General features: G+C 49.1%; 1 protein-coding gene across 5 annotated transcripts in view; it reads right to left on the bottom strand.

The window, feature by feature from the left end:
* Nucleotides 1-9,956, bottom strand: part of PPP4R4 (protein phosphatase 4 regulatory subunit 4) — an 87,978-nt gene extending 78,022 nt beyond the window's left edge. For all 5 annotated transcript variants that reach the window (XM_080669221.1, XM_080669224.1, XM_080669223.1 and 2 more), the window contains exons 1-2: nucleotides 9,710-9,956; nucleotides 8,245-8,318 (exon numbers count right to left, since the gene is read on the bottom strand). In XM_080669221.1, the coding sequence (XP_080525347.1) occupies nucleotides 8,245-8,318; nucleotides 9,710-9,826 (191 nt within the window). In that variant the 5' untranslated portion in view covers nucleotides 9,827-9,956. The remainder of the gene's footprint in view (nucleotides 1-8,244; nucleotides 8,319-9,709) is intronic.
* Between the last annotated feature and the right edge of the window lie 15,442 nt (nucleotides 9,957-25,398).

Below are 25,398 nucleotides of genomic sequence, written 5' to 3'. Positions count from 1 at the left end.
AATTTCTTAAATATAACATAGAAAGTACTAACTATAAAGAAAAAAAAACACAATAAATTAGACCTCACCAACATCTGACCACAGCAAAGGAAAAAAAGCCTTTGCTCTTTAAAATATGCTCTTGTAAAAATTCAAGGCAAGCCACAGACTAGCAGGCAATATTCGCAAAGCTAATATCCAACAAGTGGGCGAACTCTTTCACCAAACACGCTCTATGGCTGGCTCATAAACACACGTAAAGATGCTCAACATCCACTGGTCATCTGGAAAGTTCGGTTACAAATACAATGAAACACCAGTACGCTAGACCACTAGAAATACCACTAGTATGGCTTAAATAAAAAGACTGATCATGCCAAGTATCAGCGAGTATATGGAGCAACTCAGTCTCTCACACACTGATGGTGAAAATGTAAAACTGCACAATCAATTAGGAAACAATTTAGCAGTTCCTTAAAAATATAAACATATACCTACTATACCAGCCATTCCACTCCTTGATGTTTACCAGAGAGGAACGGAAAGCACATGTCCACACAGAGATTTGTACATGAATGTTTATAGTCTGTAATAACCAAAAACTGGAAACTATCCAGATGTCTATTAAATGATCAATGAATATGCAAAACATATTATATCCTTACAATGAAATAACTATCAATAATAAAAGCAATAAATTACTGATACGTGCAGCATCATGAATGAACTTCAAAATAATTACATTGAGTAACAAAGCCAGACAGCCCTGGCTGGTTTGGCTCAGTGGATAGAGTGTCGGTACGGACTGAAGGGTCCCAGGTTCAATTCAGGTCAAGGCCAGGGTTGCGGGCTCAATCCCCAGTAGGGGGCGTGCAGGAGGCAGCCGATCAATGATTCTCTGTCATCATTGATGTTTCCATCTCTCTCTCCCTCTCCCTTCCTCTCTGAAATAACAATAAAAATAAAAATTATTTAGAAAAAAAAAAGCCAGACAAAAGAGTAACTATTGTATGATTCACTTCTATGTTCTAGAAATTGTAAACTAATCTATAGTGACAGAAAGCAAGTCTGTGGTTGCCTGAAGTGAGGGAAGTGATCAGAAAAAGGGGAGAGAATATTCTAAAGGGACACACAGTTACTTTTGGGAGTGATGTATATGTTCATTATCTTAATTGTTATGATGGCTTTATGTGTACATACATATGTCAAAATTCATCAAATTATAAGTTTAAATATGTGCATTTTATTGGGTGTCAATTATACCTAAATAAAACTGTAAAAATAATAGATATGTATATACCCACACACATCTACACTCACCACATAACCTAGCATTCTATTCTTAGGCATTTATCGAAGAGATACGAACACATGTATCTACATTCTAGAACTGGAAAAACCAATCTATAATGACAAAAGGCAAATCATATTGATTGCCTTGGATCAAGGTGGAGGATTAACTGCAAAGGGGCACCATCTGGAGAGAAAACTTTATAGCTACATGAAGTTTCTTGATGGACATTTTTCTTTTTTTTATATATTTTATTGATTTTTTTAACAGAGAAGAAGGAAGGGATAGAGAGTTAGAAACATCGATGAGAGAGAAACATCGATCAGCTGCCTCCTGCACACCTCCCACTGGGGATGTGCCCGCAACCAAGGTACATGCCCTTGACCGGAATCGAACCCGGGACCCTTCAGTCCGCAGGCCGACGCTCTATCCACTGAGCCAAACCGGTTTCGGCTTGATGGAAATTTTTCTATACATCCCAAGTACAATGTGTTCTGAATTGCAAGCAGAAGATTTAGAAGACCAGCAACAATTACCCTGTACTGAAACAACTCTGCTCCAAGCATGGTGCCCGCTCCATACATTTCCTCTAATCTTCCTAAAATCCTGTAATGTAAGTACTATTATTCCCAGTTTAGAGGAGGAGGCTCGAACTCAGAGAAAATAAGAAACCTACCCAAGGTCTCTCCGTAAGTAAATGAGCAAGCCTCGGCCCCCAGGAATCAATCTGGACGTGTCTTCATGTCAAGTATTTCTGACAGCACGCTGCCTTCTCAATGCTCAACACGCTTGTCAATTGGGGGTGACTTCTACTCTATTGAGATTGAAGAGAAATACATTTGCTTCCTTAAACAAGTACTTCCTTGAACATAAGTATCTACTGGTACAATGCCATTCATTTTCCTGGGAGATGCATAACAGATAAGTACTCAATACATTGATGATTTATCCTAAAGTAACTACAAATATTTCTCATTATTAACATCTCCGATTTGGATGGAAAATTAGACTACATAAACAAAAAAAGAGAGAAAAAATCACATCATATCACATCCACACATGAGGATATAACAGATTTGCCTTTATTTCTGACATGATTACCACATACCAAAGGACAAGGACGAACGTGGTGACTGTGATAAACTAAGTCTGAACGCCTTCTTCATGCCTCCCACTGATTTAGTGGTTGAATACCTTTATGTGACCCTGATTCTAAGAAAGTTATGATTATAGCCAAAACCGGTTTGGCTCAGTGGATAGAGCGTCGGCCTGCGGACTGAAGGGTCCCAGGTTCGATTCCGGTCAAGGGCACGTACCTTGGTTGCGGGCACATCCCCAGTAGGAGGTGTGCAGGAGGCAGCTGATCGATGTTTCTCTCTCATCGATGTTTCTAGCTCTCTATCCCTCTCCTCTCTCTTCCTCTCTGTAAAAAATTAATAAAATATATTTAAAAAAAAAAAAAAGAAAGTTATGATTATAACCACTTGATACAGTCAGCATCTTAACTTTTATTTCCAAATTTGGCTGCAGAACTCCCACTCTGCGATATCACTAGGGGGCGTACTTACTCCTTTAATTTTTATTTTCTTTTTTTATTTTATTTTTTTAATGGGAGGAGAGCCCTAGCTGGTTTGTACTAAAGGATCCTGGGTTGATTCCAGTCAAGGGCACATACCTCTGCTGCAGGCACTATCCCCGCTCTGGTTGGGTCCCATGCGGGAGGCAACCAATGTGTCTCACATCAATGTTTCTCTCTTTCTATCTCTCTCCTCCTCCCTTCTACTCTCTAAAAATAAATGGGAAAATATCCTCTGGTGAGGAGTGACAAAAAAAAAAAAAAAAAAATAGGAAGAGAAAGAAAAAGGAAAAAGTTCTAAAGATGCACTTTTATCCTGACTGTCCCTGGAAGGTAAAGTGCAAAATGTTTTAAAATTAACAGTGCAGTGGATTTTAGCTGGTTTGGATCAGTGGATAGAGCGTCAGCCTATGGACTGAAGGATCCCAGGTTTGATTCCGGTCAAGGGCACATGTCCAGGTTGCAGGGTGCTCCCCAGTAGGGGGCGTGCAAAAGGCAGCCCATCAATGATTCTCTCTCATCATTGATGTTTCTATCTCTCTCTCCCTCTGCCTTACTCTCTGAAATCAATAAAAATGTATTTAAAAAATAAAAAAATTAAATTAAATTAACAGTGCAAAGTAAAAAATAGTTTAAAAGTGACACATGACTGTAAAAGTAAGCAACATCAATGTTAGATTTGGTAGATACATTAACCAATGAACACATTTAATGCATAATATAAATAGCAAATATTGCTTAAGGTCTTTTGGTAAAAAAACAACAACCTTTAAATCTGTAATACAAGCTGACCCTAATTATAAATCAGCTTAAAATGCTTAATTATAATTTGTGAAGATTCTGATTTCTGATAAAATACTACTAGCAAAGAAAGTTAGATATTTATCACAAACTTCAGCTGATATACTTCACTTGTCTGTTACTTTATTAAATTACTAGAGGCCTGGTGCACAGATTCGTGCACCAGCGGGGTCCCTCAGCATGGCCTGCGAGGATTGGGCTGAAACCACAGCCCAACGCCACCTGCCACTCCTGCCTGCCACTCCCGCTGCACCTGCCACCGGCTCGCTCCCCATCTGTCCCGATCAGGGGAGGCTCGTGCCACCACAGCGGAGCTTGGCAGCTGTGAGCCCTGCATCTGGTGCCCATCGGTCAGCTGAGTGGTGCTCCCCCTGTGGGAGCGCACTGACCACCAGGGGGCAGCTCCTGCATTGAGTGTCTGTCCCCTGGTGGTCAGTGCACATCATAGTGACCGGTCGACCAGTTGTTCCACTGTCCAGTTGTTCGGTGGCTTAGGCTTTTATATATGTAGACTGGAAGGCAAAATTAATATGTTATCCTCTTTTAAAGTTGGACATTTACCTTGAGCACCTAAGTAGCAAGGAAAGGTGACAGAGGGAATGATCGTTAATTAGGTACCTGTTCTGTGGCAGGGGCTCTGAACATAGTACAACAACCTGAGGGAACAGAAATTACTGTTTCCATTTACAGATGAGAAAGCAAGGGCTTAACAATCTGGAGCAACTTGCCCCTAGACACACAGATAGTACATGGCACAACCGGATAGAACTTAAATCTGCCCGATTCTATTGGATATGATACCAAAAAATCAGCAGTGGCTTAACCCACCTGACATTCTGGTCATCTTCAAATAAACAAATACACTTTATTCTACTAAGAGGTATGTATTCACATTGCAGCAAAGTACAAGAAAGAACCAAAATAGCAACAACATAAAATACAGCTCATCCTCCAAGAGCTTGCAATCTGATAAGGAAAATGTACATAAACACACACACACACACACACACACCACATGTTAAGGAATACAAAGTAGTAATTAATTTCGGGATGCAGCCACTAAATGATATGGGAGCTCAGAGAAGCCTGGGATCAGGTGGTTTCAGCAGTCAGGAAAGGCCTTTCCTAAGATGCAAGATTACATCTGGATCCTGAGGATGGAAAATGCTGGGCAGACAGAATGAAAGGGTATCCGAGGATGGTAAAAGCAGAGGTAAGGATGAACACAATATACCTAAGTAACAGTGAAGAAGCCAGCTTGACGGCTTCAAAGGACTGAAAGGAAACAACCCAAGTATCCACTAACTGATGAATGAATAAACAAAATGTGATATATCCACACAGTAGAATACTACCACCAATAAAAAATGAAGTCCGGATACATGCTACAACATGGATGAAACTTGAAAACATGCTAAGTAAAAGAAGTCCATCACAAAAGGCCACATATTGTATAATTTAACTTACATGAAAGGTTCAGAATAAGCAGTGGTCCCCAAAGGCTGGGCAGGTTGGGAAGCAGTGGAGAGGAACGGCTAATAGGCACAGGGTTTTTTTATTGGGTGATGAAAGTGTTCTAAAATTTACTGTGGTGATGGTTACACTATTCAGAATACACGAAAAACCACTGAACCCCATACTTCAAAGGGGTGAACTGTATTGTATATGGATTACATCTCAATTATGCCATTAAAACAAAATGAGGGTTCAGTAGGATACCACATTACACAGCTAAGATGGAGTCACTTATGCTCAGTTTAAGAGTATGCGATTTATCTGGTATGCCGTTAGAGATATGAGTGAAGATTTACCTAATGAAAGCACAGCGTACACACTTAAAGGCTCTTCTCTAGCAAAATAATGCACATGTTTTGAGTACATTCCTAAAATATATGCCAAAATCTCAGAGGAGAGAGAACAGGAAAAAGATGTTGCAGTATGATTTTGACTAATCCACAAGCTGTGACTATTAGGAAAGTTGTTTTGCTTCAGTGCTAAATGTCACAGATGGGTATATCAGCATCATATTTATGCAAAACCGCAAATTTGTCTGTGTCAAATCTTTAAGTACCATAATGTTCTAAACTTAATTGTGAAAATAGCATTAATAATTGATCTGCCACACTTTAGAGTAAGATAATGAAGAGTGTGATTTGTTTTTCACTGGATGACAGTGCTCTGTATATAATGCTTTTTTAAATATTAGATCCAATTTAAGTTATGAGAATCTCTACTAATGTAAAGCATTTCCTACTGATGTTTACTCATTTGACTCTAAATTCTAATTTAACATAATACTCCAAAATAGTTTTAATATACAAAGTAATAGAGCTAAAAAAACAAATCTGACATTCAAAAGCGGAGAGCAAAACGGAACGTCTGAATACTAAAGATCCAATACAAAGGAAAAGGTAAAGCACTCAAAAATAAACCTGAAAATCAGAGAGAGAGAGAAAGACAGAACTCAATATTAGGTTCTACAGCATTGGGGAGTACAAACCTTTTTTTAAAGGAATAAGATACATCTAAAATAGAAGGCTCAGTACATGAGATCAGATGAGGCTTTAAGGGAGGCAGCCTTTGGAACAGTTCTAGAAACAATCCCATACCTTCCCCGCCCCCCCACACCCCCCACCCAGGCCCAATCCCAGGCATGAAAGAACCTTTCAGGCCGCCTGGGCCTAAAGGTGAAACCCCACTTCCCCCCAGGAGGTGGTGAGATAGTAGGAATACAAAAGAAGAATTCAGCTGCAGACCCAGACACAACCAAACTAGTGTTTGCCTTCTCAGTCACCTTGCAACCCTCCTTCAAGGCAGATGAGCCGTAAGAAACTAAGAGAGATATCGGATCTCTTTCTGAATTCTCTTGTTGAAGAATGAGAGGACCCAGCTGTGTCTATCAGGGCTTTGTAAGGTCCAGGACTAGATGAAACTTACGTTCGGTGCCTTGAGAAATACAGACAACTCCGAGGACCTGGTTCAGTAACAAACAATAAAAGTAAAAGAGAAAACAAGCCATCCTAAAAAGAAGCCCTGTCACTGATATCTAGAATAAGGTATCTGCTGTCACAAGTAGAGCAAGACTCCATTTCCTGATTGTAAGCCAGCATTTAGACAAAGAAGAATTCAGGCGGAGTAAGTAAGACCTTATTTCAATCATTTGCTGCAGTATGTTAAAAATAAACTTATCCAAACTTTTACCAACGGTCTACCTACTCCAATCAAAAAAAAAAAAAAAAACAACTGTGGGAAAAGACAAGTGTTTGTAACTACTGTTTACCATGTTGGACATGTTCATGGAATAATGTACTTCAAATATAGCAATAAAATATCAAAATAGGTTAAATGTTGGGTTATCTCTATGTAAACACCAAAACACATACTGTTAATGTATACATAAATAAAAGATTTCTTTTAAATAAGTAGGTAGACTTGATGAGAGCATGCTACCAAAGACCACCAATAACATCCACAGAAGGTCCAAGATCCAGAAACATTTTAAAGTGATAGAATTACTGGAGAGGACGCTCCAAATTGTAAGCATGCTAAAATTCCGACTAAACTAAGACCAGAAACCCAAGGGGCCACTAATAGACTAAAGAGTATTTTTTAAAATGGGTGCCAGGGAAAGGGATTTTTTTAATAGGATCCTTCGATGAGTACCATGGAACTAGAAACATAATCTATACACAAGGAAGAAGAACAAGTAACTCGCCAGCACCAGGAAATGGAAAGGTAGACCGAAGCAAAGCAAACAAGGATGACAAAATATACCAGTGGTAAATAACACCAGTTTTCAAAATCAGATTCTGAAAAACTAAAATGAAAACTAATTTGCTGAAAGGGGGGAAAAAAAAAAAAAAAAGTTGCACTAATTAAAGAGAATTTTTTAAACCAAAGTACACAAAGTACCTTAGAAAAATTTCTGTTTCCGAAGTATAGATATGTTCATTAATGTTGGCCACATTTGCTTTTAAGAAGCTAAAATCACAATTTTTAAAATAGTTGAGAGAAATCTTGTAAATATTTACAACATTTGCCTTCAGCAATTCTGTAGCGCTTGTGAGATGAGACTTACATGAAAGTGAATGCAATTAAATTTTTAAAATCTCTCAAGTATTATTATGAAGCTCACAAAGCCAAAGTAATATGAACAGCTACCATATTTGTGGATTTTTTTATATAGTAAATAGTATATAGGGTTCACACTCTACAAGGAACTTAAATTAATCCCTGGATATTCTTGAGTCTCATCTAAACTTATTGGATGTTATATGAGAACCACTAAAGCTGGAAAATAAAAAAAGCATGAGATTCAACTCAAATCGTTAGTTCTGTTCCTCCTCCTCCAAGCAGTATTCTTTGAGTCAGGTATCTTATTTTATTTCAGTTCTCAAATGTATAAGTCCAGAGCTAAATCTTGATTTATAAATCTTAATTTAGGTGGGAGTAAGAGCTAAAACATAGTAAGTGCTATGCATGCAAAAGCACTGTGCTCAGGTGGGTAAGTGAATCTGAACATAACTGTAGCATGACATTTCAGAAAGCGTTGGTCCACGCAGGGAGAGCAGGAATTTCACAGGACTTCCGGAAATACCTGAGCAGATAAACAGCCCTTTCAATATCCCCGAGGTCTTCATCAACTGTCAGTCTTTCTATTTCTTCTGGTGTCTGTCAAGTGCAAAATACAAATTAGTTCACCACATGCATCTGCCTTGCCCCCCCAGTGCCGCTCCAGGGGCCCCAGGTAACTGCTACTGAGGAATGGAAAAGTTTCACAACTGAGCATTTTCACTGAAATCCAATCAAGGACCTGAGGGAGCTGTCTCTAATTGTTGGGTTTGGGTTGAGGAGGTTTGGGTTTGGTTTTTGTTTCTTTTTCTTTTTTTTTTCCACTCTTCTAGCTTTTAGATTGAAGCTTGAGAATCACATGGTGGCTTCGGAACAGTGCTGAAATCAATTTTATATGCATATTTAAAAAGGTAAACACACTTTTTATCTCCAATATCCCAAGGCTGTTTCTCCAGCATTTTCCACCCCAGGAAATGCTAAAAGGGGTGATGGATGAAGAGACTGCAGCGGAGTGGGAATGAAAAAGACGAAATCTGGAAGCTGGGGAGCGGGGCGGGGGGGCGGGGGGTCGGGGGGTCTGTAAAATGTGAAGCTGGAAGGAAATCAAAGGTTGGCGATCTCCAGGACCGTGGGAGTAGGAGCTAAAGGGGCGGCCAAGGGGCTGGCTGGGGGCCGGGGCTGTAAACGGGGTTTGCCAGCAGTGAGGGCTGGAGCCTCCGCGAGGCTGGGAGGACGATGACTCTGCGGGTGGGGGAGCCGCTGGGGGTGCGGGGCGCTAGTGAAGGTTGACTTCGTCAAGACGGGTGGGGCGCAGGTCCTAGGAGGGTCAAGGCGGGCTGGGGGAACGGAAGGAGAGGACTTAGGGTGACTCAGGAGGGAGGCAAAGGGTCGACGGGGCCATGAAGATGGGGAGCAAGACGGCTCCCGCACGGGTGCTGGTTGGAGGTGAAGGGAGGCCGGGATGACTTGGAGAAGAGGGTGAGATCTGGGGTGTCTCAGGATGGGTGGGGGGTCAGGATCGCGGCGGTGTTGACTGAGGAGGGGGACTGGGGCCAGAACTGAGACAGCACCGGGGGCCGAGGGGGCACCCGGGAGAGGACCCCGGATAAGCCGAGAGGGGCGGCGGGGCAGACGCCGGGCGGACCCGAAAGACTGGGGCTCGGGTCCGCCCGGCCGTTCGGGGGTGGGGGCGGGTTGGGGAAGGGCACCAGGGGGCCGAGGGCGTCAGGGAGCCGCGGGGCTGGTCCGGCCAGGGTCCGAGGAGAGAGCCAAGGGCTCGTCCCTCGAAGCTAGGGGTCAGGCTGGGAGAACCAACCCGGCTGCGTCGAAGAAGGGGCCCCGGAAGGGCCAGTTTAGAGTAACACGGCGAGCGGAGGAGGCTGAGGGGCCCGCCGGGCACCGAGAGGGGCCACCACAGGGACGGGCCGGGGTCGGGACCCGGCCGGCCGCCCGGCGCCCAGCGGGCAGCTCCTCCTCCCCGGGGCGCGCACCTTGAGGCTCCGGCGGACCGGCCTCTCGATGATGGTGAGCTCCTGCAGGTCCTCCGTATAGCCGAACAGACTGTTCTGACTGAAATCCATCGCGGCGGCGGACGGCGGCGGATGCATGGACCGCCGGGCCCCCTCGCCGCCCGGGCCGGAGCGGCCCCCGGAAGCCGGACGCGCGCAGCCCCGCGGGCGCCCGCCAGCAGGACTTTCTCCCGCTCTCGGCCGCGGGAACCCGGCGGGCAGCGAGCGGCGAGCCGGCAGCGAGAGAGGGAGCGCGGCCGCCGAGGGGGCGGGGCGGGCAGGCGAGAGGGCGGGGCTAGGCGAGAGGGCGGGGCTAGGCGCACGGGAGGGGGAGGGGAGGGGCAGGCAGGCGAGAGGGCGGGGCTAGGCGCACGGGAGGGGGAGGGGAGGGGCAGACAGGGGAGGGGGCGGGGCGAGGGGCGGGGCCAGGCGGGGGACGTGCCACAGCGCCCGCCTCAGTCCCGCCCCTTCCCCCCGGCGTTGCGCGCTCGAGGGCCGGACGCAACCGCCCTGCGAAGTGACCGCGGCCTTCGCGACCCCTTTGCGCCCGCCCCTCTCGGCTTCCAGCTCCCAACCGAGCGCATCCCACCCCGCGGCGCGTGCGCAGAGCCTTCCACTTGCCGCAACCGGCGGGGGAGGTTGGGGGCGGGAGACGGCAGAGAGGCTGAACCAATGAGAGGGAAGCAAAGGAGAGGGGGTGGGAAGTGGGCGGCGTCTTGTTTAACTGGACAGTAACTTCCAGGGACTCCCGGGACCGCCCATCCCCGCAGGCTGGCTGTGGACACTGAGACCAGCCCGGCTCAGCGCTAGCCCTGGGGGACAGGTGTGTCCCCCAAAATAAGCAAGTGCACCGCGACTTGTGTGAGGATGAGGGGGAAGGGGGCGTATGGAAGTGAGGTCCAGGAGGGGCTAGCATTCGGGAAAGGGCAGCGGTCAGGAAAGGACTCGTGGAGGGGAGGCACTTACACTGAATCTTAAACGATCAATAAGACTTTTCCAAAAGAAATCAATAATAGGAGTAAAAGCCATTGCGGATCGAAGCCTGGGCGTGGTTTGGTTGTGGGGCTTGCAGTCGGAGTAGACCTTGGCTGCCGGGAAGCGAGAGCTTGGCATGTGGGTGGGGAGAGGCAGGTCCTTTATGCGTCCTTGCCTTGGATTCTATTAAGAATAGAAAACGATGAAAGGGCGACTTTTTGGACGTCAGGGACGAGTTATGTTGATGATGCTCTTCAGCTCCTAAGGATCAGCAAGGCCCCTCTCTCTTTTTTCCTTCCTTTTTTTTACTTTGTTGTTTTCCACTCATCCCCTCTTCACACGCCCGCCCATTTCTCTACCTCCCATTTGCACCCTCTTTCATATGTTTATGTTCCAGTACAAGTGCATGTCCTGAAAAGTTTTTAGTTTGTGTGTTTATTTTTAATATACATGAAGGGTCTTGTGCTCAGAACTCACTCAATGTTTCTTGTTTTTCCCTCAGCGTAATGCTTTAGAGATCCATGCCTGAGGCTGTATATATCAGGAGCTCATTAATTCCTACCACCAATGGCATTGGATTTGGCCATCTAACACGTTTTACTTATCAATTCCTCCAACGATGGACAGTTTTGTTGCCAACAGTTCCTTGCTACCACAAACAATGCTGGGATGGGATGCCTATGGCCCACAAAGAAAATGGAATTGCTGGGTCATAGCTTCGCTCTGCCACCTCTCCCTCCGGATGACTGTCACTCTGCACTCCCGCCAACGGCACATAAAGGCAGGAAGATTCCTGTTTCCCTGCTCTGTCCAGTAACATTTGGTATTATCCGACGTCCTAATGTATACCAACTTGATATTGGTAGGGTCATATCACAATGTAATTTTCATTTGTATTCCTTTGGTGATTAGTGATGTTCATTATTTTTCCATATATACTTAAGAACCATTGAGATTTTTTTTCCTTCTGTGAAGTAGCTATTGACATTCTTTGCCTCTTTTCCTGCTAGATTTCCTTTTTTTTTTTTTTTTCCTGGATGAATTGAAGGAGTTCTGCCCACGGACACAGGCAACAGTGCGGTGAAGGCCTGGGAGGGGCAGGTGGGGGGTGGAAGGGGTCAATGGGAAACGAAAACAAAGGGGGCATCTGTAATACTCTCAACAATAAAGATAATTTTTTAAAAAGAATTAAAGAAGTTCTTAAATATTCTAAATATTAATCCCTTGTCAGGCTTGGACATTGCAAATATCTCCCAACCTTCCATGTATCCTGTTAGCTTCGTTTTTGCTATCTTACACAATAGGGGAAATCCTTCATTGTGGGGTAGCCAAATGCATCAGATTTTAGCTTTGCAGAGTGTGCTTTGGCGTCTTGTTTAAGGATCTTTTCTACCCACAGTTGCAAAAGATTCTCCTACATTTTCTTCTATTTAACGTCACACCTTTAACTCTCACAGTTAGGTCTGAATCCATTCCGAGTAGGACTGCGATATTATTTTCACTGAGGATCCAGCGTTCCCAGCAATGCCCACCAAGCAATCCGTCTTTTTCCCACCGCTGTGTGACGGTGTCTGGATTAGATGCCACGTGCCCAGAGGCACCTGTGTCTGTTTCTCAGTTCTCCTGGCTGTTCTGTTGATGGAGTCCTGTTCTTGCCGCCAGTGCTGCGCTGATCTTACTGCTATAGCTTTGCTACGTGCACCCCAATACCTGGTAGAGTGGGTCCTCCCGCTCTTTGTTCTTTTTCTTTTCCCAGTATTGCCTCTGAAGTTCAAAGCAAGACACAGTCCATGGTTACCCCAAATCTGAAATTCAGGTTTTCCTGATCCCTATTCCACTGAGGGCCGGTGGGAGGGGACAGAAAGTGGTATATCCTGACAGGATCAGAGAAGAGGCCAAGGGGGGCGGGATTCTCAGCCAATACCTTGCAGCCTCCCTCGTCTGTCAATTTCTGAAATTCCCCTCCTTTTCCCCTTGATCTGTAACTGATACCCAATGACATTTGCAAACTTGACCCTGTTTCAGCTAAGAAGCATTATCTCATATGTGGATTTTGTAATAGCACCATCTGAGGTCCGATGGCATTCTTAATGATGAGTGATGAATCACTAACACATAGCTTTCATGTTGGCTGCTCCAGGGCAGGAGGCGGATGACGGAGAGTGTCCCACTGACGGCTGGAATCTGTAACTGCTACCGTCACCACCTGGGGTGGCGAGAGCCCACCCGCGCCTATAGCCCACCCGCGCCTATAGCCCACCCGCGCCTGGCTGCCAGGAAAGCCGAGTCCCAGGCCTGACTCTGCCAGGAACACGCAGTGGAACAGCTCTTGGCGCCTGTTTTCCTTGCCCGACTGCTTCCGTGAGACTTGGCTCCTGTGCCTCAGAGGCAGCCCTGTGGCGTGCAGCAGAGACATGCACGGCCATCCAGGTTAACAAACAGATAGCGACTCGGAGGTCCTGACAGGTTGTGAGACTTGGGCTGCGGCACACAGTCCAGCAAAGCTAAGTTCATGCACTTCATTGGCTCATTCAACGATAGCGTGGCTACGAAGCCCATGGACTTTGGAGACTAACTGCCTGAGTTTGAATCCTGGTTCTGCTGCTTCCTGCTGTGGGCAAGGAAGGTACTCACCCATCCTGTCCCTCCCTGTACTCATCGCTAAGGAGTAAAAGCGGTACCTAGCACAAAGCCTTGTAAGAGTTAAATGCGATAACATGTATGCAATGCTTTGAGAAGTTCCTGGCACAAAATCAGCACTCGGTATTTGCTATCTTTATTACCACTAGACCAGTGTCGTCCCCCTCCCTGCCTCCGCCCCGTACCCAGCTTCAGAAAAGGTTTCCTAAGCTGCGCTGAATCCGTTGATTGTTGTGAGAGGCAGAATAATCCTCTCCCAAAGAGGTGCACACCCTAATCCCCCGATCCCATGACCATGTTAACCGATATGGCAAAGGGGCCTTTGGAGACGTGACTGGTTGAAACATCGTGAGGTGGAGATTTCCTCTTGGGTGATCCAGGCGAGCCTGATGTAACCCTAGGGTCCCCAGAAGGGAAAGAGGAAGGCGGAGTCGGTGTCAGTGATGTGAGGCAACAGAAACTTGACTGGCCACGGCTGGTGGCAAAGACGGGAGGGCACCACAGTGGGCAGCCTCTAAAAGCCGGAAAAGGAAAAACGAAACCCTCAGCTTCCCAGAGCCTCCCGGTGGGAATGCAGCCGGCCGACACCTTGCTGTGGGGCCTGCGAGACCAGCTCTGGCCTCCAGGACGGAGAGACATTTGTGTTGTTTCTCGCCACCAGGCTGACGGTCATGTGTTACAGCAGCAACAGGAAGTGAGTGCAGTTTTCTGTGTGAGGAAGGTAGTTAAATTAGCTTTCTCCTCAGACCGTACACCGAGATCAATTTCAGGTGGATGAGAAGCCTAACCGTGAATGACAACTCTTTCAGACTTTTGAAAGAAAACATAGGAGAATTGTTTTATATCAGACAGCATAGGCAGTGTTTTCTTTTTTTATTGATTTCAGAGCGGAAGGGAGAGGGAGAAAAAGATATAGAAGCATCAGGGATGAGAGAGAATCACTTATCGGCTGCCTCCTGCATGCCCCACACTGGGGATCGAGCCAGCAACCCAGGCATGTGCCCTGACCGGGAATCCAACCATGACCTCCAGGTTCATAGGTGGACGTTCAACCACTGAGCCAAGCCGGCCGGACAGGAGTGTTTTCATAAACAAAACAAAAAGCGCATGCAATAAAATAAAAGATTGACAAATCTAACTACCTTAAAGTTAAGAAACTTATATTCACCAAAAGACACCACAAAGACAGTGACAAGACAAACTATAGAGTGAGAAAAGATATTTACAACCAATTAATCAAAGAACGATCGCTGTCCAGAATCAAGAATCCAAGAAATCAGTAAGAAGACAACTACATTGAAAAGTGGGCAGAGCATATAACCAACCAGATTACCAAAGAGGCGTCGCCAATAAACCTCTGAAAAGGAGCTCAACCTCATGAATAACCAAGGAAAGGTAAGTGTACACACCCACCCAAATCGGCAAGAGTGACAACAGAGAGACCAGGTGGGAAATGACAGTCGCTTGGACTGGAGTCCTTATGATAGAGATGGAGCCATGTGAACCGATTTGAGAGATTTTGGAGGAACTGGGGATGTGTTGGGGAGAGGATAAAGGTCAGAGAGGCGGAGGCATTAAGGATGATGTCCGAGTTTTGGGCATCACCCACCCAGCTCTCTTTCTGCACTCTCTTTCATGTCTACATGGATGGCAGGTGGGGATAGCTGCTGGAGAGCTCCACCTGCAGCCCCAAGCGGACTTCCCAACATCTGCCCCATGTCAGCGGCTGCTCCCTGGAGCTCCCTTCTCTTCGGCTTGAGTCTGGACAACTAGATGAGGTTCCTAGTGGACCACGTCCGTTGGAAACCGGAAACTGCTCAGCACCTGACCCAGGGTTAGCACATAGTAGGGCTCTGTTGATGTTGACTGAGAAAATGGGAAGAGAAAGAAAGAGGGTAGAGACAGGAAGGATAGAACAGAAAGCACTGAATTGCATAGTAGAAGATGTCCTACCAGCCGTGGGCAAACTACGGCCCGCGGGCCGGATCCGGCCCGTTCGGCTGTTCTATCCGGCCCGCGGAGCCGAAAGAGCGGAGGGTTCTCTTGCTCTCCCCTCCGCTCCTTTACTTTGAATTTATATTAGTTCACACAAACACTCCATCCATGCTTTTGTTCCGGCCCTCCGGTCGAGTTTAAGAACGCATGGTGGCCCTCGAGTCAAAAAGTTTGCCCACCCCTTGGTCCTATCCCCAGGGTCCAAGCCACGATGACCTCTCACCTGGATTCACAGAGCCTGGGCTTCAGACTGATCCTGTTGACCCAAAAGTCAGACCTAGTCACCTTGGGCTCTAAACCAGGGCTCCTCGCCTTGTTTCTTTGTTGGGGAGGAGGAGAGACCTTGCACTGTAGGATGTTTAGCAGCCGCCTGGCCTCTACCCACTACTCATCTCACGCAGAGAACGTCTTCCCGCACCCTCCCTGACTTCCTCTCTCCCCATGTTCTCCCCCGCCCACTCTGCTGTCCTCACGCGCGCTGGTCTCCTGGCTCTTTCGCACCCGCTGGCCGTCGGATCCCAGGCAGAGCCTTGAGGCCCTCCCCCCCCCCGCCCCCATTTCCTCTGCTCGGACGCTCTTCCATGGGGCTTTCAGGTGACCACTCCATGGGTCCTTCAGGGTGCGAGTCAAGCGGCACCCTCTCGGTGAGGCCAGCCCAGGACACCTTGCACGAAATTAAAATCCTACTGAATGAATTTGCTAACTCCTCCTTAACAAAGTAGCGCAGCCGGGGTGGCTTAAACAGCAGAAACGATCGTCTCAGGGTTTGGAAGCGGGAAGTCGGAGGTCAGGGTTGGTTTCTCCCGAGGCTGGCGACGGCCGCCTCCTTCCCACTGTGTCCTCCCGTCGTTTCTTGGACGCGTGGAGGCGTCCCTGGTGTCTCTGTGTGTGTCTGGGTTTCCTCTTCTTATGGGGGGGTGTCTGCAGAGGTCATATTGGGTCAGGGCAGTGGTCGGCAAACTGCGGCTCGCGAGCCACATGCGGCTCTTTGGCCCCTTGCGTGTGGCTCTTCCACAAAATACCACGGCCTGGGCGAGTCTATGTTGAAGAAGTGGCGTTAGAAGAAGCTGAAGTTTAAAAAATTTGGCTCTCCAAAGAAATTTCAATCGTTGTCCTGTTGATATTTGGCTCTGTGGACTAATGAGTTTGCCGACCACTGGGTTAGGGCCCCCCCGAATAGTCTCACTTTAACTCACCTCTTTGATGGCTCTGTCTCTGAATACAGTCACCTTCTGGGGTGCTGGGGTGAGGACTTTAACAGATGAATTTTTGGGGACACAATTCACTCATACCGCCCACCATCACCACCACCAGCACTTATCAGCCTAACATTCTAAATATTTTTTAAAATATATTTTTATTGATTTAGAGAGAAAGGGAGAGGAAGGGGGAGGGAGACAGCGAAAGAGGGAGAGAAAAACATCCATGATGAGAGAGAATCATTGACCGGCTGCCTCCTGCACGCTCCCATGCTGGGGATTGAGCCCGCAACCCGGGCATGTGCCCTGACCGGGAATCAAGCCATGATGTCCTGGTTCATAAGTGGGTGCTCCACCCCTGAGCCACACGGGCTGGGCTGAATATTTTCCTTATTCACCTCGTTTACAGTCCTTTCTCCTCTAATTCCCCACTCCAATGTTGTGTTTCGTGAAGGTAAGGGTTTTGTCCATTCTACTCGCCACTGTATTCCCAATGACTAACATAATGCCTGTACACACATAGTAGGTGCTCATTAATTAGTCAATAAAGTAATGAATAGGCATAGCTTCTCCACTAACTAGCTGTAAACTTGGGGAACCACTCAATCTCTTCGGGCCTCAGCTGCTCTGTCAAATGAGGGGATCAGGCTAGGTAACGGGGAACAGGACTCTGTTCTATTGGACTCCAGGTGCTGACTGGGCCCAGATCCTCTAGGAAACAATCTGAGCAAAGCTTCAGGGCTAACCCTTCCTTGCCAGGTGTGACCAGGGCAGCCAGCGAGCAGGCAGGCGGGCAGGATGGGTAGCCAATCCACACGCACCTGCACCGGCTGCCACGCCCCCCCCGCCCCTCCCCCCCCATTGCCGCAGAGGCGCAGCCCGCTGCACGGGACACCTGCAGACAGCAAACAGGCTGTGCGGGAGCAGGCGGAACTCTCCGTGGGAAGGAGGCCGGCAAGGCTCCTCCGGCCACGGTCAAAGTTAGCCCCTTGGGGAGTTAACCCACCTGCACTTGGTCTCCGCGGAAGCCAGATCCAGCCCCTCGGGAGGAAGGCTGCAGGGACAGAGAGGAGGGTGAGCAAGAAGGCAAGCCCTGGTCCCCAGGGCTGAGCAAGTCAGTGGCTCAGAGGCTGGGAGACAGGTGGGACCCAGAGCATCAGGCATGTGTCCAGGACTAAGGAGGGGGCGCTGGGGGGTTAGGGCAGCCGTAGGTGAGGCAGGAGACGGCCACAGTGTCTGGGACCGGGTCAGGAGAGAGCAGGTGGGAAGCGACGGGCTCCAGCAGCTGAGCAAGGAGCTGGGCCCAGCACCTGGGCCTGCCCTGCGGGATGGAATCGGTTTTCTGAAGTCCTGACGGCGACTCCATGGCCCGCAGCCTGGCCTGGTGACACTATTCTGGGGGCGCCGGGAGGAGGACACCCAGCCTCCTGACCTGCATGGTCAGGCCCGGGGCCTTTGCTGAGGGGGCGCCGCCTTCCGGGGGGGCCTAGGGCTGGCAGCCAGGGAGCTGCTTCTCCTCCAGCCTCCTCCCTGCTGAGGCCTCAGCCCCACTTCTGATGTCACTTGGCAAACTTGCTCAACTCCAGCTGCCCCCTCAGCGCCTCTGGAGGGACCAAGGACGTTCCCTGCCGAGGCCCCTCCTCCGGGGCGGGGTGCTTTTCTCCTGTGGGGGATGTGTGTCCGCCTTGTGCCCCACCTCGAGGGCAGATTCCGCCCCCAGGGGTGCTGATACGGCCGCCAGCAGATTGCACATTTGTGTCCTGGGAGGCAGTGGGCGAGGGAAGCAAACGCGTGTGCGCGTGGGGAGGGGGTGCCTGTCTCCTGCCCGTGTGCAGAGGCAGCGGGAGGTGATTATAGGGCTGGTCCCCGAGGCCGTGGGTGTGGGTGCAAGGAGCTGGGCACACACTTGCCTGTCGAGGTGGGGGTGATGGTTACCCTGGTGACCGGGCTGGGAAGTGGGTTGGCCTTGCAGGCAGAAACGCTGGAAAGAAATAGCATGAGCCCTGGTTAAAGCTTCTCGCTCCCTCTCTCCCTTTTCTTCCCCGGAGCACAGGTTCCACGGGGCCTGCCGTCACCCATGAAGGACGCCTCTCAGTGGCTGGCCCTCGTACCCCGTCTGGGGCCCTGTGCACACCCTCTCCATACCGCCTGGTTCTCCCAGCCCTGGGGCCTGGGCACTCACTTCCCCTCTCTGGCCTCACTCCGACCGGGCACCTCCAAGGGGCCTTCATGTTCTGATGCCCCGGCGCCACCCCCAGGTCTCACTCAGCAGGTCTGGAGCTGCACTGGCAATCTGCATCCTAGGTACCCCCCTCTGCACCCCGCTCCGCACCCCCAGGTCCCTGGCCACTGCGGCTCAGAACCCCTGCCGCTCGGCATTGAGAGCACAGGCACGGGAATCAGGCAGGCACACCTGGGTTCTCGCCTCACCTCTGCTGTCTCCTTGGGCAGTTTAGCCCATCGAGCCTCCATTTCCTCCCCTCTGTTGCGGGGGGATGAGGACTGCCAGCCACATGGCGTTACCGTGAGAATCAGCTGAGACAGCGGTAATGCCGGGCTGCGACGAGGGTCCAACAAGTGTTATGCTCTTAGCTCATTTTCCTACCTGAATCTGTAGGTCTCCACTGTCTGTCCCCTTCCCGGCAGCTCCCTTTCTTCTGCTCCTTCTCCTGCAGCCAAATCCCATTTCCTGGGAAATTGTCTCTGCAATGAGCAAGGAGTCATCAGGTTAGAAGTCGGGCAGAGGAGGGGACAGCGTGTGCACAGCTGGGCCCTCACACCCAGTCCCAACTTCCTTTCATCTGTTGCCATGAGGACTCTTAGCTTACCAGCCTCTGTGGGGTGGAATGACTTCCTCCAGCATGGGGGTTGGGGGAGGGCCTCTGGATCCCAGCGGTCATTTTCGCAAGGCGCCAGGAGATGGGAGGGCTCCATGCCCACCCAACCCAACCACCACGTTCCATTTCAGGGAAAACGGAGGCTTCTCTAGCACGGGGACTTAGCTGAATTTCGCTTCGAAGCCCCAGCACCTGGCACAATGCGTGGCATACTGGCTGAGATCTGATTTTCTTGACCCTCTTACTCAACCATGAGCTTCATTTAGGTACGAGGCGAAATGGTCTCTCCTGATGCATTTATTCACTCTGATCTCAACACATTAGCACATAGGAAAGGCCCGGCCGGTGTGGTTTGTGGTTGAGCGCCGACCTCTGAGCTAGGAGGTCACTGTTAGATTCCCAGTCAGGGCACATGCCTGGGTTGAGGGTTTGATCCCCAGTGGGAAGTGTGCAGGAGGCAGCTGATCACTGATTCTCTCTCATCACTGATGTTTCTATCTCTCTCTCTCCCTCTCCCTTCCTCTCTCTGAAATCAATAAAAAGGTATCTAAATAATTTTTAAAAATACATAGGAGAGCTTAGGGCACGCAGCTACAGTTCACTCTCACTTCCCCACACCCAAAGTTTCAAAGTAAGTGTTGGCTCAACAAATTTGTTCATCCAAGCTCTTTTGAACAAGACTGGTTATTAACATATCAAATTCTACAGGCCATGAAAATTAATCCTTCCTTTGAAGGGCCTTGCATCCCCCAGCCATGAATTTTTCATGCCCCGCCAACTCCCATCCTCCTCTCCCTCAAGGACCGCCTCGCTAGCAAAGAGAGTTGATGGAACTCAAATCAGTTCAGGATCACAGCTGACTAACAGATGTCATGAAGAAAAGGAGATTGAAACTCTTGGCTTAGAAGTTGTCAAAAAATTATCTTAGTGATTAATCTATCTGTTCTGTCTGCCGTTAATAGACAATTTGTGAGATAACAGAAAATACATATGTTGGTCTCTGACCTGGTTCCTGGAACAGAGCTCCTAAAACCCTGGAAATTTCCCAAGTGATAGGAACCAGGTACATCTCTTGTTTTAATTTTTGTCTTTGCACTGCATGGGAGAACATATTTGCCAATGCTACATCTGGTAAGGGGTTAATATCCAACACATATAGCATACTCATACAACTCGACAAAAGGAAGACAAACAATTAAAAGTGGGCAGAGGATCTGAATAGACACTTCTCCAAAGAGGACATACAAATGGCCAAGAGACATATGGAAAGATGCTCAATGTCACTAGTCTTCAGAGAGATGCAAATTAAGACCACAATGAGATACCACCTCACACCTGTCAGAATGGCCATCATCGACAAATCAATAAACAGCAAGCGCTGGGAGGATGTGGGGCCAGGGAGCCCTAGTTCTCTGCTGGTGGGAATGCAGACTGGGGCAGCCCCTATGAAAAACAGTATGGAGTTCCCTCAAAAAATTGAAAATAGAACTTCCATTTGACCCAGCGATCCCACTTCTGAGGATATAGCCTAAAACCCCCAACACACCAATTGGAAAGAATATATGCATCCCTATGTTCATAGCAGCATTATTTACAACTAGAGGCCCAGTGCAAGAAAATTCATGCACTGGAGGGGGGTCCCTCAGCATGGCCTGCCCCCTCTCACAGTCTGGGAGCCCTCAGGGGTGGGACGTGACACAGCAATCAGGGGAAGGCAATGCCCCCATCACACCTCTGCTGCTGCCACTGCTGGCAGCGCAAGCCTCAGCTGGCCCTGGTTACCTGAGCCTCGAGGCTTGCCTGCACCTCAGGCCTGCCCTGGGCAGCTGGGGGACTGAGGGCGGTTCCAGCCGCACCACACAATTGCCACCTCCCCCTCCCTCAAGCCGGCAGGGTTGAAAGGACTGGGGGACTCCAGCGGGGCTAAGGGGACTAGGCACTGCCATCTTGTGGCTATGGGCGCCGCCACCTTTGTGATGGTGTGACAGTCAATTTGCATATTCCCTCTTTATTAGATAGAATAGCTAAGATTTGGAAACAGCCCAAGTGCCCATCAGCAGATGAGTGGATAAGAAAGCTGTGGGACATTTACACTATGGAATCTATGCAGCTGTAAACAAGAGGGATCTCTTACCCTTTGGGACAGTATGTATGAACCTGGAGAGCATTATGCTAAGTGGAATAAGCCAGTCAGAGAAAGACAAGTATCACATGATCTCACTTATTTGTGGAATGTAAGGAACAAAATGAACTGACCAACAAAATAAGACCCGAAGCACGGCGGCATGGAACATACTGACATACCTTGATGCAGGGTTGGGGGAACGAGAAGAGATAAACCAGAGAACTTATATACTTATATGCACAACCCATGGACACCGGCAATAGGGTAGTGATGACCTGGGAGCGGGGGAGGGGGGAATGGGAGATATCTGTTATACTATCAACAATAAAAATACATATATTTTTTAAATACTTGTCTTTGAAGACAAAATCCATATGATTTCACTTCTGTATGCAAAATAAAACAAGTGAACAAACAAAACAGAACAAACTCAGAAACAGAGAGCCGATTGGTGGTTGCCCGTGGTTGGCATTGCTGAGTTTGAAAGGCCCCCTCTTTGCCAGTAACTAACACTTCATTAAAATCTGTGCCACAAAGACACTGTGTCCCATGAATGGGGTTTCTTCACCATGAAGAATGGCATTCAGCCCGGCCGGTGTGGCTCAGTAGGTGAGCATCGGCCTATGGTCACGGTTCAATTCCCAGTCAGGGCACATGCCCAAGTTGCGGGCTCAATCCCCAGTGTGGGGTGTGCAGGAGGCAGCCCATCAATGATTCTCTCTCATCACTGATGCTTCTATCTCTCTCTCCCTCTCCCTTCCTCTCTGAAATTAATAATAAAAAAATATATTTTTTTAAATTAAAACAAAATTTTTAAAAAAATGAATGGCATTCAGCCCTAGTCAGTTTGGCTCAGTGGATAGAGCATCGGCCTGCAGACTGAAAGGTACTGGGTTCGATTCCGGTCAAAGGCATGTACTTCAGTTGCAGGCTCCTCCCCGGCCCGGGCCCTGGTCTGGGCTCATGCAGGAGGCAACCAATCGATGTGTTTCTCTCACATCGATGTTTCTCTCTGTCTTTCCCTCTCTCTAAAAATCAATGGAAAAATATCCTGGGGTGAGGATTACAAAAAGAAAAGAATGGCATTCATTTTCATGTCTCCCAGTCTGTCCGGCACTTGGCAAGAAATTGATGAGCATTCGTTGTAAGAGGGACAACACGGAAGAAATGGTTAGCGCGTAGACACAAATGAGAGCACGAATGATGGCTCGCCAGCACAGGCTTCTCGAGCCCTCACATTCGGGTACCACCTGGAGGTGCAGGCGGCACAGGGAGGTGCTTCCAGAGGGTGTGGGTTGGACGTGGAGATGAGGCAGAGCTTGGTCAGTTTATATTTGGAGAATCAGCTATAAATGGATGCTGTGGCCCCAAAGACTCAAAGCACCTCAGAAGTAAGGCTGTGTGGGAATGGCTGCCATTCGGGGGTGAAACAAACGAGGCTGGGCTCAAAGGCTTCCGCACAATGTCTCAGCAGGACCGAGCAGGATCTCCGCGCTGCGCGGGGAGCGGGGAGAGCGTCTGTCTTGGCAAACAGAGCCCGAGGCGCCCGTCGCCAGCTGTTTGGCCACAACGCCACGAAGGCTCACCCCTGACTCGGGCTGGCTCCCTGTTGCAAAGAGGGGCGTCTCCCCTGTGTCACCACATCATGACTGAGAACAATTATTTGAACAACGAGAGCTGAGGATTCGCTGGTAAAGTGCAGGAGTGCGTCATTTACAGCCCAGTGATCTCCTGAGCACGGGGGATGGAAAGCACTGCGTTCCGCTTCAGTGTGCGTGGCAAGCATAAGCCTGGGCTGTGCGTGGAATTAGCATCACTCACTCAGCACATACTAATAGAATACTGTGACGTGGCAGGAAGTGCACGCCATGGAGACTAGCGCTGCTGGCCTTTATTCCTCCACATCTTTTTTTTTTTTTCCTAACATATTTTATTGATTTTTTACAGAGACGAAGGGAGAGGGAGAGAGAGCTAGAAACATCGATGAGAGAGAAACATCAATCAGCTGCCTTCTGCACACCCCCTACTGGGGATGTATGTGCCTGCAACCAAGGTACATGCCCTTGACCGGAATCGAACCTGGGACCTTTCAGTCTGCAGGCCGACGCTCTATCCACTGAGCCAACCGGTTAGGGCTATTCCTCCACATCTTGATCCAGAGGAAGGGCCTGCCAGAACAATGACCATTTGATGCCGGCTCTAGGGGAGTGATAGCATGCCTCACAGACGCCCAGGCACACGCTGGCTACCGGCCTTAAGAAGGCGCCATATGCCCTGGCCTGTGTGGCTCCCTTGGCTGGGCGTTGTCCCCTGCACCTAGAGGCGGCCGGTTCGATTCCCGATCAGGGCACATGCCCAGGGTGCTGGCTCTATCCCCAGCAGGGGTCCTGCAAGAGGAAGCCGATCGATGTCTGGTGTTTCTCTCTTTCCCTCTCCCTTCCTTTCTCTCTAAGGTAAATAAAAACGTATTTAAAAAAGAAAGAGAAGACCCTCTCTGAGGTCAAGATTCAAATCAGAAACCTCCTCCATGTCCCACAGATGACACACGGGCTGCTCGGGGTCTGAGTCCTAGTCCCGCCCCTCACTCACTCTGAGTCATCCTTCTCTCTGCACCCCGATTGCAGGAGGTGACAGAGAAGTGAGGTATTATTCTAAGGTCGCTGAAGCCACAAAAGAAGGAGGGGTGACGGATTTAGAAACTAAGGCAGATCTTCCCCATGGATGAACAACTCCAAGCAAATTGCCCACCTCAATGCACAGCACCCCTGACGTGGTGACACAGCAGGTAAGATTCTCCTCTAAAAATTCTCGGCGGACATGAAGCAACCTCAGGAGCCCTGCAGCCTTCCAAGCTCTGTGTTTGGGGGTGACAACACGGTAGCAGAGCCTAGAGAAGACGTGAAAGCACGCGCCGTACCCACCAACGTCAGCAGGGACTGCAGCTCCTGACACACGTGAACCTCGAGACAAACAAGACCTGCATAACACCGCTCCCAGCCAGTGGCTAAGAAACCACACCTGCCAGGTGTGAGTGTGACCACTCTGCGCCTGTGTCACTCATTACGCTCACGTGATCAGAGCGAACTCAGCATTGGAGAGGGGCATACGGCGTTGTGTTTCTCGTCACCTCTCCAGTTGGTCTGTCAGCGTGCAGAGGCCTGGAGGGGATTTGCCAGAGTCAGGTGAAAGGGCAGAGAGGTCAAGGGAGAACTGAGATCATGTGGACGGAGGGAGGGACGGTTCTGCACACGACAGCCCACAAAGGGCCGCCCACTGGGTGGCAACCACTCATCGCCCGTCCTTATCCCTTTCGAAGATGGTGCCGCCATGCTGGTCAAGCACGGACACCTCGGGCTGGACGCCACGATCTGTATAGCAGAGTGAGGGGCAATATTTCCACACCGAACGGTCATTGTCCTCCCCGAAGCCACCCCCCTCTCCCTGTCCCAGGAAAGCAAAGGCTGCACTCCCCTCCCCAGGAGTGAGAGGGTCAAAGGTGATGGGTGTTCCCTTCTACGAGCTCTGCCCCACAGCCCAGCCTGTCCCCAATGGCTGGGCATCCATTAGCCTGTAGGTGGCGGCCATTCCCAGAATTCCACAGTCACCCCGGAGCACATGAGTGGGTTTGGTTTTTGTTCTGAGCTCTTGAAGTGCGAGTGCCCTATGTTGGGCTGCCAGTTGCGAGTGTCCCCCCCACGTCCCGCGTGGTTCAGGGTTCAGGTTCAGGGTTCGGGCTCTGGAGGAGGCCACACGCAAATGAAAGAGACTAGAAAATATTAATTTGGAAATATTGGGGGCCAGGCGGGAGCCCAACTCAAGGGGAAGGACTTGACCCCGCTCTGGCCTTGCTATCCCTTTTATTAAGACTACTAGAGGCCTGGTGCACAAATAGGGTCCGTA

The sequence above is a fragment of the Plecotus auritus genome (assembly GCF_963455305.1).
Source record: "Plecotus auritus genome assembly, chromosome: 1".
Classification (NCBI taxonomy): Eukaryota; Metazoa; Chordata; class Mammalia; order Chiroptera; family Vespertilionidae; genus Plecotus; species Plecotus auritus.
This window is presented reverse-complemented; position numbering and strand designations above follow the sequence as displayed.